The sequence below is a fragment of the Triplophysa rosa genome, linkage group LG19, assembly GCF_024868665.1.
Source record: "Triplophysa rosa linkage group LG19, Trosa_1v2, whole genome shotgun sequence".
Taxonomy (NCBI): domain Eukaryota; kingdom Metazoa; phylum Chordata; class Actinopteri; order Cypriniformes; family Nemacheilidae; genus Triplophysa; species Triplophysa rosa.
In genome coordinates this window covers 13,438,193-13,450,268 of record NC_079908.1, presented here as the reverse complement: position 1 = coordinate 13,450,268, position 12,076 = coordinate 13,438,193, and the positions used below count along the sequence as shown (strand labels likewise).

Below are 12,076 nucleotides of genomic sequence, written 5' to 3'. Positions count from 1 at the left end.
CACAGGAAGATATCAACGACTACTTCTCTAGCCTCGCCCACTGGTTCGTGCATGATAGTACTGAAGTAACACAAGTTGCGCGGAACCAGATAGAGCGAGCAAGCAATAAACATACCATTAAAGATCGCAAAATACTGTGCAGTGCCTGGTTGTAGAAGAACAGTCATAGCATAACCTTCCTTAGGATTCCGACAATAGTAATGCATGGTTGAAGTTTATTTTTAAAGACGTTCCAGCTCACTTGGGTAAAACATTACCGCGGATTCCTTTATGAACAAGGCACAGGTCGACGTTGGATTTGCGGAGAGACTAAAACTAAAAATGTAATTTCATACATGTATTAATTTGTTCTGTTGAACACAAAGATAGATATTTGGAATAATGTTAGCAATTTTCAGTTCTGGAACATCATTGACTACCATAGTAGGAAAATTAAATGGTAGTCAAATGTGCCCCACAACTGTTTGTTTTCCTAAATTCTTCAAACATTTTGTTTTTCAACAGTGCACAGGTAAACATTGCGTTTTTTATAGAACAATATGATAAAATAAGTTTAATGGACAAAAGTCAAAATGATAACACCGAACTGTTAAAATAGCATATGGCATTGGCTGCCATTTTTACCCTAAAAAAAAATGGGTTGACAAATAAGCTGTAAATGTGTCCTGGTGTAATAGCAAAAAATTGAAATCAAACTGTTAATAATATTATTCATTTTTATATTCATTTTTTTTCAAACGGCAAGAGAGATTTCTCTTCATTGTCACATGTACGGTATGTCAATATACAGATTTCTGAGATCACCTACTTCAGATATCAACGCACACAGAGAAACTTTTTCAATTCAATTTTATTTATATAGCGCTTTTCACAATGTGCATTGTTCCAAAGCAGCTTTACAGGAGAAAATAAGAAAAACACAGAAAGGTAAAACACAGCACAGTGCATGGTGTTTATAGACCAAGCAAGATCATTATAATAAATAATATCTAATAAATAAATGAATAAATAAATAAATGCAGTCTCCCGGTGAGCAAGCAAACACTGCACTGCTGTGCAGAAACTCCCTTTAACAAAGAAAATGGCCTGGGAGAAAATTCAAAGTGCAAATTATTAACCAACCAATTTGAATCTGGGACAAAAATGGAACATGGTGACAAAGACAGAGCGAAAGAGCAATTAAGACAACATGAATGGGATGAAGTGAAGAGCAGTAGTGAGAGGTGAAGGAAAACTTGGAGGACGAGTGGGTTATCCGGAGTGGAATGCCAGGACTAATCCTCAGCTCCTGTGTGGTATTTTAACTGTTATTCTTTCCTCCTCATTCCCCTGCTGCCATCACTCACTGCAGTGCAGCTAACAACAATTTACATCTGGACAACCTGAGGACAGGAGATGCAGTGGCCGACCCGATGGACACAAGGTAATGGGGCAGATGCCTGCTATTGTAGTCTTCGGTGTAGTGAAGAACGTTTTTATCAAAATATCTTAATACAAAATAGTAGAAGCTTCCAAAGTAAGAGTAATAGTGGCGACTACTCAGACACAAAGGCAACTTCATTGTCTTTAACAATGCATTTAAAAAAAGCACATACAGCATGTCATCTGAAACAAGAAATACGGCTTCAAAGCATCTTATTTCAGTCGTTTACCTATAACATTTTAAAGTCTGCCACAGCAAAAGCGCTTTTAAGAGCCCCCCCCAAAATGTTTTGAGACGTGTGAACAGGGATCGATCAGGCGCGAGACAAACCGGTCACTATGGATACCGCCCCACAGTGCAGGAGCCGGCTGCTGTGTTTTGGTCTGACCTCTGTCTGCGTGTGTCCCCTACAGCTGCAAAATGATACACACCACAGCTGAAAGATTTGCTGGCCCGTTGCTAAAAGAAGGCAACTGCGGTCGTGACAGGTGTGCTTGTCATGGACAAAATGGGGTTAACCATGCACGAGCATTGTCATATCATTCTGGGGGACATTTATTTAGTTATGTCCAAGAGCAAACGGAGTGGTGTACAGTAAAACAATACAAATGTCAGAACTGAGTACTGAGGGGCAGTTTCGATTACATGAATATCCTGATGATCACGTTTGAAAAAAAAAACTGGGAAATGCTCATCTGAAGTGGGTCGCGCAAAGTTCTGCATCAGCATACCGTACAACTTTACATCATAAAAAACGCAAACACAATCGACTAAATACAACATCTAAATTCCTGTGCACAATACAGCTTTGCGTATTTTTCCAGAACAAAGAGTGTCACATTTGGCATGGTTTACAAGATAGGCAAACAATAACCTACATACCTATACTACCAGCGCACAAATGTCAAGGGTCTACTAGTAAAGCTATGCGACTATTATTTAAAGATTTGAGGGCAAGAAAACACTATTAAAAACATAAAACTGTCAGTGATCATTTCTGTTTTCTCGAATGTTTCCATGGCAGCTGAATCTCAGTCCTCGTGCGAGATTCCTGTGCTTAGAATTCCCACAATCCCCGTAGTTTGTGGGAAAATAACGGTACTGCAAAACGAGGAGCATGAGATTCGGCTTTGCAATCTTCCAAAGACATTTAACATTTAAATGGGTGCATTTAAGTTTAATAAACTTTTGCGGCACAAACGACGTCGCACGGTGACGTTTGAATAAGCCTGGACGGAATCACGCTCATGCGCTCAATACTTTACTACATGGAACACTGGATTCCCCCAAACTTTATCAAACCTTTGCGCGCTCACGACACAGCAAATGAAACCCTAGCAAACATACCTGACACAAAACACAGCACGAATAGGATCCTAACGTTCAGCCCGTCTTGAATCGGGTTATTCCTGAGACATCGGGCAGTCATTCTCAGCGCCATATCGCCGCCCGTCCTCGCTTTCGTTCTCCCCGTAACTCTAAAACCTCCTCAGCAACAACTCCATAGGGAAAAGGCTGGACCGTACCACTCTGCCACTTCGTTACGGGGGTGTGTTATCTCACCTGAATCTTTATACTCCCATTTATTTGAAAAAAAAAAGCTCATTGGTGGACGAATGAGTGGCTAACAATCAAGTTAATTGAGAAAGTTGATTTTCATTTCATTGTATATTTATTACACAAAACAAGGAACGAACTATGGGAACATTACACAAATATGTTAGCGATCTGTTTACCTAAGTTTTTGTTCTAAATGTACTATTTTATAGTTACTTATATTGTTTTTGTTACTGTAAAATTATAATAAATCTTTCATTCAAACAATAAAATAATGTGTTAGAGTCATTCTGTCACTTTAATTTCTTGTTTTTGAAGACAGTGACTCTTTGGCTACAAATTATTTGGTGTTGACAACCGAAAGGGGTGGTGGGGGGGCAGAACAGAAGTACAAAATCCTTGAGGTGTCACAGATTTAACTTCCACTTTTTCTAGTATTTCTTGTTTGAGGGGTTATCTTATCCCATCTGTGAGGGCCAAAACTGGGCACTAACCATGCGTTCCTAATAATCCTCTGTAACCCTAATCCACTCAGAGCCCCCTTCTCACAAATGTATAGCGTCCAATCTGTGCTTTTCTTGACCCAAAGCCACACGAAACCCCTCACCCCATTGCTGTTGACCTGACTCTAATTGGGGCATAAAGAAATTAACAAACTAATCCTACTGACCAACAAATGCAGGGGGTGGCTTTGAGCTCCAACCCCCTTTTTGTTAAATCGACAATTTGTTGAGTTTCATTTGTGTCTAAATTAAGCAAGGAAACATTTTTCACGTGAATGATAGCTGGAAAAGAAGAACTTCCCCCAGTGTTTCATAAATGAAACAGCCTTTGAATTGAGAAACTGCTAGTTTATCTCCAGGGTGATTGTGCATCTCTGCTAGAAAATAACGTATATAACAAATAACAACAAATCACAAAGTGAACAGAATTTATTAGTTGTCCTTGAAATAATTCAGGCAGCACCTGTAAAAGAACGCCACCTTTAGATCAAAAAAGGGGGCTATAATAAGTTATCAAATTAATATAACTATTTTCTTTGATCAAACTAAAAGTATCTAGCATGAAAACAACTTTTTAAACAGCACATCAAAGACAGAGGTTCCCTAGACTCTCCAAAATCCCCTTTGCATGTTGAGAATCTGTTTCTTTCTTTCATATCCTCATCAACAGCCCAATGAAAGTCTATACTCAGCAGAGGTTTTGTCTGTCTGCCCCCAAAAAGATAGGCTCACAAAGACTCATCCACCAGCATTCATTTTTTAGCTAAATCCTAAAACTCTTTATATGTTGTTTGCTGAATCCATTAACATAATAATATATTCTCTCTTTTTTGGTTAGTAGACGGACAAGTTAGACTCAAGTTCAGTTTTTAAATGTGAGGCATGCCTATTGGAACAAAATAGACTCCGGAGATGTATGCATATACTTATATTCCATGCTTTCCACTAATTTTACCTTATGGGTTTGGTCTGGAATCATTCTATATTTTATTGGAAAGCAAACTTTTTGGCTAATTGTTCTTTCACCGTTTATTAAATTGAAAGACAGGAAAACAGTGGAAAAGAAAAATGGGCACACATTCTCACCTGGCAGAGAGATGGATATATTTATGAGGTACTCCAAATGATTAAAAAATGTAAGAAGGCCTTAGTGAATGACAGTTTTATGATGATCTATGAATTTAATTCTAATGTACATCCCAAAGTTCTATTTAATGTGTGATACGGGATCAATAAAGTGCATTTTTTTCTGCCTGGATGATGTCTTTTGATACCAGATAGAGATACTTTCAGATGAGAAAGGCAGGTTGTGACTGTACGGTCCTCTTAAAGGGATAGTTTACCAAAAAATGAAAATTCTGTCATCATTTAATCATCATCAGATTGTTCCACACCTGTAAACATTTCTTTGTCCTGCTAAACACAAAGGAAGATATTTGGAAGAATGTCCGTAACCAAACAGATCTCTTCCCCCATTGACCTCATCACCCTTGTGTCCCCATTATTTTCCCTACTATGGCAGTAAATGGGGATGAGATCTGTTTGGTTACTGACATTCCTCCAAATATCTATCTTTGTGTTCAACCAAACAAAGAAATGTAAACAGGTTTGAAACAACGAGGGTGAGTAAATGATGACAGAATTTCATTTTTGGGTGAACTGTCCCTTTAAAGAAAACACGTTATAGCCTTTTGATACTTTTATTTGTATTTTAATGGCATTGACATCAATTAACAGTAACATCTGTTTTATTTTTTTGTGTTTAATTTAAATACATTATCATTTGATAAAGCTTTGTTATCTAAAAACAAAGAAGTTGGATACTGGGCAAGCTTCCATCAAAGAGGTTTTGTATCTTTAATGGTGCGATGCCATGGTTACATTCAAATGGTAATGTATCCCAGACTGAAGTGATACTCCAGTTGATCTAGTCTTCATCTTGCTTCAGAGGTTGTCTTGGAGCCATAACAAATGGACATAGTTTAGAGCACTTGAGGTGTAATTGCTCAAACCTGTCCTTTCAAACTCTGCTGAATCTTTTCATAATTTTCAACCAAATACACAGAAAACCATTAGCTCCCCTTGAAGGGGAGTGTATTTTACCTCCGTAAAAAAGGATATTTTCATAATTTCTCAGAATTTCGGAAGCACACTGAGGGTGTTGCCTGCTCAAGGAATGTTGCGTGAGTCCTCAAGAACCCTTAAATGAGAAGGTTTGGTGCTGTCTTTTGTACCAACACGATCTGACTTAACTCCCTCACTGCAGAGCACACTATAGTTTATTCAAGTACATACACTGCAGAATTTCTTCAAACTGCAGTTTTAAATGTTACCTAGACATGTAACATAGAACAGGTCTCCTCAGAAAATAAATAATGTGCCTAATGTTATGATATAACATGCTAGCAACCTGCACTTACGCGCAGAACAGTTGCAGCAAATAATTGACATGGAAAGTAAAAGGCAGAGAAGACATTTTTCTGAAGATTGATGTGAAAGGTCTAAATTTTGATCACACTGGTCAGATAGGACGGCAGGCAGAGACAGTACACTATCGCATGAAACAACAAACAAATCATGTGTAAAAGAACGCTGTAAAATTTAATGAATAATATAAAAAGTAGAAAGGACTTTTCAAGCCAAAGATGCCACACTAAAAAAACGGACTGTGAACAATTTATCCTATAGCACCCTCTGCTGGCTGAAGAACCAAGATAAAAACAATTCCTTCGAATACCAGGCATACCACAAAACACGAGTATAATATGATTATATCAGTATGTAAGGATACAAAATGATTATATTAATATGTAGGCAAACAAAATGAATGTGTGACTAGTGAAAAGATTGAACACTCTGGACTACACACAGACAGAATTACATCTCTATTGACATGATGGATAGACTGGTTATGGGCCCTTCAGCCCAGAACACAGGAAAGAAATAAGGGACAAGCTAGATGTGAATGACCTAAATTGATCTTTCATATTGTCTTTGAATAATTGCACTCATGTAAAAAAGATTTAATGAGTGAAATAGGAAAACATTATTAACATCATTAATAATAATACATGGCATAATTTATAATTAACTATACACATTCTTAAAAAAAACATGATATAATAGTAGTTTTTTCTGCATTTAGTAAGTTTATTTTTATCAAATAAAGGCATAATTACAAAAACAGACATACTTGCATAAAATAAGATTTCAGAACACTTTATTGCTTGTTAACAAAAATTGTAAATCAAGAAAAAAAAACAGAAATTCCAACCCTTAAATTTATTGAAAAAATAAAAGCAGAGATTCATACATATTTTGCTTACCGTAATGCATAAAACACAAAACAATTATTTTTTAAACTAGAAGTAAATGTTTTTAATTATACTATGTATTTTTATTCATTTGAATTCTGATTGATTTATGACATATTTACCTTCATAATTTGGCATTATTAAAATGAATCAATATTTCACAGCATTTGTCTTGAGCCACATCTATTGGACATTTTCAGGAATATTACTCAAGACATGACCACAGTCATGTTTCAGGTTAAACAGAGCTGGTTTTGACTTTGAAATTGTCACATTACTCAAAATGTTCTTGACGTCATTAATTAATGTCATGTCTGCTAAATGACTAAATGTCATTAATCCTCTCGCAGATATGCATCTGGGATGTCCTCATCTTCCTCTGTTCTGGTGCTTAGGGCATTCTGAAGCCTCTTACTATCAACAGCTTTAGAGGTGTTGAGTTCTTTCTCCGCCTCTATTGACAGCTTTTGAGCATGTTTTACCTGGGACTGTGCAATCTGTAGATTAGCCTGTACTGTTACAGAAGCTTGATCGGCTCCTAGTGGGAAAAACAGTCAAATTATGACGTAATTCTTTCAAAAATGCAATACAATGGCTGACCACCAGGTGGCAGTAGGAACCACCCTGCTCCTGGTGAGCTTAAGCTACCATCCTGAAGATTTCAGCTCCAACCCCAATCAAACACAGCTGAAGCAGCTAATCAAGGGGTGCTTCTCAATTCTTATTTGTGCATCCTCGTTTCCTTTCCTCGCGTCTTAGCTCCACCCATTCAGGATGCAAGGGAAGGGAGCAAGGAAAAGACGCGAGGACCGTGAATCCTCGCTCTCTCTAGTGTCCCTTCACTTCAAAGCGCCATCAGTTAATGATGACTGTACACATTGCACATTGAAAAAAAAAGAAAAAAAGTTTAATACATACTTTAGGCAGAGTTCATAATCCCCATTACATTAAATAAAGTAAAAAACATGCTTTAAAGTGCTCAGAAATGTATATAAGGTATGTCAACGTTATGTTATACATAAATTCCCATCTATATTGATAAATTAACTATATGAATATTAACTATACTGTCTGAAATAGGTCTACATTTGCAATATAATGCTTAGTTATCACATTTATGCGTGTTTGAATATGATCTAAAGATGTGACGATGTGCAGGGTGAGGAGAATTTATTAGCGCGTCAGGTTTTCAAATAAAACACTTCCGCAAAGGAAACACCTGTGTATCCTCGCTCATGACTCATCAGAAAGTCTCTTCTCTCCTCGACTCCTCCCGGTGCAATTAGAGAATTGAGATGTCCTTAAAGTTGGCTGAGCTTGATTGGTTTCTGGGTCATAGGATGGAGGACGGAGGAGCGAGGAAACGAGGAGGCATATTCAGAAGCACCCATTATATTCACAGTTGCTTGATAATTACAAACAGATGCGTTGAAACAGGGTTTGAGCTGCAGTCTGCAGGGCAGTAGCTTTCCAGGAGCAGGATTGGAGACCCCTGCACTAAATGATTGCAGAAAGCTGACTTTTAACCTTAAAGAGATAGTTCAAGAAAAAATGAAAATTCTGTCATCATTTACTCACCGTCTTATCATTTCAAACCTCTACGACTTTATTCCACAGAACACAAAAGAAGAAATTTCAAAGAATGTTGGAAACCGAACTGTGGCAGCACCCATTCACTTCTGTTGTATGGACACAAAACCAATGCACGTCAATGGGTGCCAGTTAACAACATTTTTCAAAAAATCTTTTTTGTGTGCTGTAGAAGAAAAAAAGTCATACAGGTTTGAAATGGCAAGAGCGTAGGCTACATGATGACAGATTTTCATTTTTGGGTGAACTATCACTTTAAGGCCGAACAGCCTTGGACTGTATAAAACTGAGTGTTAAACTTACCTGCATTGAAGGCTGCCTCTGCTGCCACCTCTGAGAGATTTATGGCTGTCATCCAGAAGGATTCAAATCTTTGACAGTCTTTCTGCCTCTGAATTATCTAATTAAATATGGAACAACAACCTTAACTTTAAACTATTTTAAGAAAAGTTGTAACATTATACTTATGACATAACGTGTTATTAGAGATGTATTTATGTGATTATACATATATATACACTCTCAGAACCTTTGACTCAATGATCAACGTAACAATCCTCAAGCCATTGTACTTCTTCACAATAACTTACATTTTTCAAAACATATTTTTTGTGTGTGTAAATAACTGTATTACTATTTCAACTTTTGTTCAGATGCTAACCGCTTTGTTGAACCTAATCTAATCAGTTGTATGTAATATTAACATAAAACTACTTCAAGTAATGCCAACCCTTATTTAAAAGCAATGACTTTGCACCATGTGACGCAAATTGTTACCTCTTGACGTTGCCGAAGAATGACTTGCCAAATAGCCTCCTCTTCTGCAGGGCTAAGTTTGCTGATGGAATCCACATATTGCTTGTGTAATGTAACAAGACTGCTTATTGCCTAGAGAAGACAAGTATATAGTTAATGTTTTTTGTAATGGTAACATTTCTAACATGTAAAACATCAATGCATGTTCCAATTTTTGTGTTTACCTTAACATAACATGTGAGGGAATCGAGCAGTGCTAAGGTGGTTTGTGACAGGAAAGTATTAGAGCTGTCAGTAACCAGAGATAATGCTCTTCGTACCAGCTCTTCATGTGATAGACTTTCTGGTTTCTAAATAAGAGAGAAGATGGGGGTTAAAGGAACAGCTCAGCCAAAAACAACAATTCTGCCATGCCATGTTATTTAACACCCACACATGTTTCCTTTGAACACAAAAGAAGAAATATGATAAACATTTATGCATTCTTTTTTCACACAACCATTGCTCATTACGTCCACATTTGGACTTCTAGGCCCCCTAACTGTCCACGATTTCTATCCAATATAATATTCTAGAGCTTGACAAAGCAGAATGACATGTATCCATTATAAAATCAACCAAACACTGAGAAATATGTTGATTTAATGATGAAAATGTATCTAAAGATATTTCTAGCTCATCTTTTGTGAGACTTGCAATAAAACCATGAGTACGTTGTACTTTTAATGTTATTTCTTTCTTTATTTTTTGTGTGTTCGACGTGTGTTTTTTTTCTTGTATAAAGAAAACTGTAAAAAGCAATAAAATACATTTTAATTACTTGACTGACTTTTAAGGGCCCCTTAGTTAAGAAACATTGATGAATGCATATTACAGAATACTTATTATGTGTGCTTTTAAAGTCTGTACCTGTACGTTTAAATTTTAGGAGGTAATAACAACTAAACAGTACAGAAATGGCATGTCATGGTTCAGACCTGTGTGAAAGGAACAGCACACAGAGCTCCTGTGACACTCAGTGTCATCCAGTGTTTTCTCAAGACTGTGGGAAACACAGCGAGTCTCCGGCGGCTCTGACAGCAAACGCTCCTGTTCATGAACGAAGACGCACAACTACACAAGACATGAAAAAATTGTTATAACGGCAGTATAAAAAAGAACACGCTAAGACAGTTTTAGTTAGTTTAGTTAACGTCATAAAAGAAATGAAAGAGCAATTACTGGTTCGGGGGATACTACCACACACGTGTAATGAAATAATAATCGCTTTTATGATTATTATACAGAAATTAGATACACACTACAGCTTAACTTGGATAAATAAAAATAACACAAGACGTATAGATACATTGTACACGACCTTAGTCCAGCAGCTATTAATTTCCTTCTGTACGCCGCCATGTTTGGTCAAGGAAGTTGTCAAACATGAAAACGCCCCCAGCAGGAAGAATGGAAGAACTACAACCAGACACTGGCTGTTTACATTAGGCATACTATAAACCTGATTTATAAAAAAGAAATCTCGTCTTTTTCGAATCGAAAGCCTTCGTTTTTTAAAACGCACATATTTTAACCCCAGCACTGATTTACTGACTTATGTCATCTAGCACTATTTTCTGTATTTTCTCTGTGGCAATAAATGTCACAATGCCTGCTTAAAACACATCTTCAGGAATTCAAACGACAGTGTTGATAAGTTTATACATAGATCCTGTTTTACAGGTCTTACACACTTAAAACATATTCACCCTTACAGGAAAAGGTTAACTACATTGTTCTTCATAGTTAAGCGACAGTACGCACAAGTTAAACGGTGATTTTTGCAGTTCATTTTTACCGTGATATTTGTGGAAAACTACATAGTATTTTATAAAATATCATTCTGCCCAAAAAACTATGGTTTCTACTTTTACTATAGGGTAATACAACCAGTGTTAATTAATTCATCCAGTTTTGGAAAGATAAACAGCAATGATTAATTTGTTTTCAAACTATGATTTACCTTCAGAGAAAAAGAGTGAACGTATTAATATGAAGTTTAATATGAAGTCAGGTTTTATGAACCACACAGTACTGGTGACTCACAATATTGTACAGCCTCTACGGGCCTAAGTCATGTCCAGATGCCTAATTTCTGAAATTATAGCCATTGGTATTGGCCATAAAAAGTCCCATTAGCCTGTCAATAACAAATGTGTTTGTGTTTATTCTGAAGGAGCACAATCCCTGAGGACTACAGTAAGATCTCTGCTGGAAAACATCTCTGTCAGTCTTTCTAACACCTATTCCCAAACAGTCTTAAAGACAAACATCTATCTAAGTGAACATAAATATTTAATGTGATCATGTAGGCTACTTGTAGTTGCGTGTCTGTCATGTCTCTCTGGAGCTTTTAGGTCACAAAAGACACAATTTGTTTTCGACGAAACCAGAAGGGATAACCATGATGTTTGAAATTCTTTGTATAGTATGTCATCATAATGGCCCCATAATTCACAACATTTTGGCTATTTGCACTACCTGTGCTATTTGCAATATACAGTACATTAGGGGTGGGCGGATCAATCCTTGAAGTATCGATACTTCCGATACTGAGGTTGTATCGAAAAGGATCGATCCTAACATAAAAATATCGATACTAATGTTTTTAGTTTTTACTACTGATTTTATGTATTTACTAATGTAGCTAATAATTGTATAATGAAGAAAAACAATTTCCCACACACCTAGTTTTGCACACGTTGCTCCTCCCTGCCCTGCTGTGTTTTGTAGTCCGCTATCACGTGACAGACTCCCCATATAGGGCGCCAAGCGCAAGCACGCAGACGCTGCTGCAGCCAGCGAATAGAAGAGGAACATCGTGTGGAGTTTTATCACCGCGGTGAATAAAAACACTGCGAACTGCGTTGTATGGCAGTGGGCCTTTGAGAGTA

The 12,076-nt window shown here is 37.0% G+C and overlaps 2 protein-coding genes across 3 annotated transcripts in view; both read right to left on the bottom strand.

Moving 5' to 3' along the window:
- Positions 1 to 2,939, bottom strand: part of nectin3b (nectin cell adhesion molecule 3b) — a 51,950-nt gene extending 49,011 nt beyond the window's left edge. Inside the window, exon 1 of one of the 2 annotated variants that reach the window (XM_057361186.1) lies at positions 2,771 to 2,939. In XM_057361186.1, the coding sequence (XP_057217169.1) occupies positions 2,771 to 2,864 (94 nt within the window). In that variant the 5' untranslated portion in view covers positions 2,865 to 2,939. The remainder of the gene's footprint in view (positions 1 to 2,770) is intronic. The other variant, XM_057361185.1, reaches the window with a different exon arrangement.
- Positions 2,940 to 6,637: 3,698 nt separating this feature from the next.
- diablob (diablo, IAP-binding mitochondrial protein b) lies at positions 6,638 to 10,573 on the bottom strand. Its single transcript, XM_057360569.1, has 6 exons — positions 10,504 to 10,573; positions 10,121 to 10,256; positions 9,368 to 9,493; positions 9,165 to 9,275; positions 8,691 to 8,787; positions 6,638 to 7,335 (listed from the first exon to the last, which is right to left on the bottom strand). The coding sequence occupies exons 1-6, from the start codon at positions 10,542 to 10,544 to the stop codon at positions 7,133 to 7,135; spliced, it is 714 nt and encodes a 237-aa protein (XP_057216552.1). The 5' UTR covers positions 10,545 to 10,573; the 3' UTR covers positions 6,638 to 7,132.
- Positions 10,574 to 12,076: the final 1,503 nt, after the last annotated feature.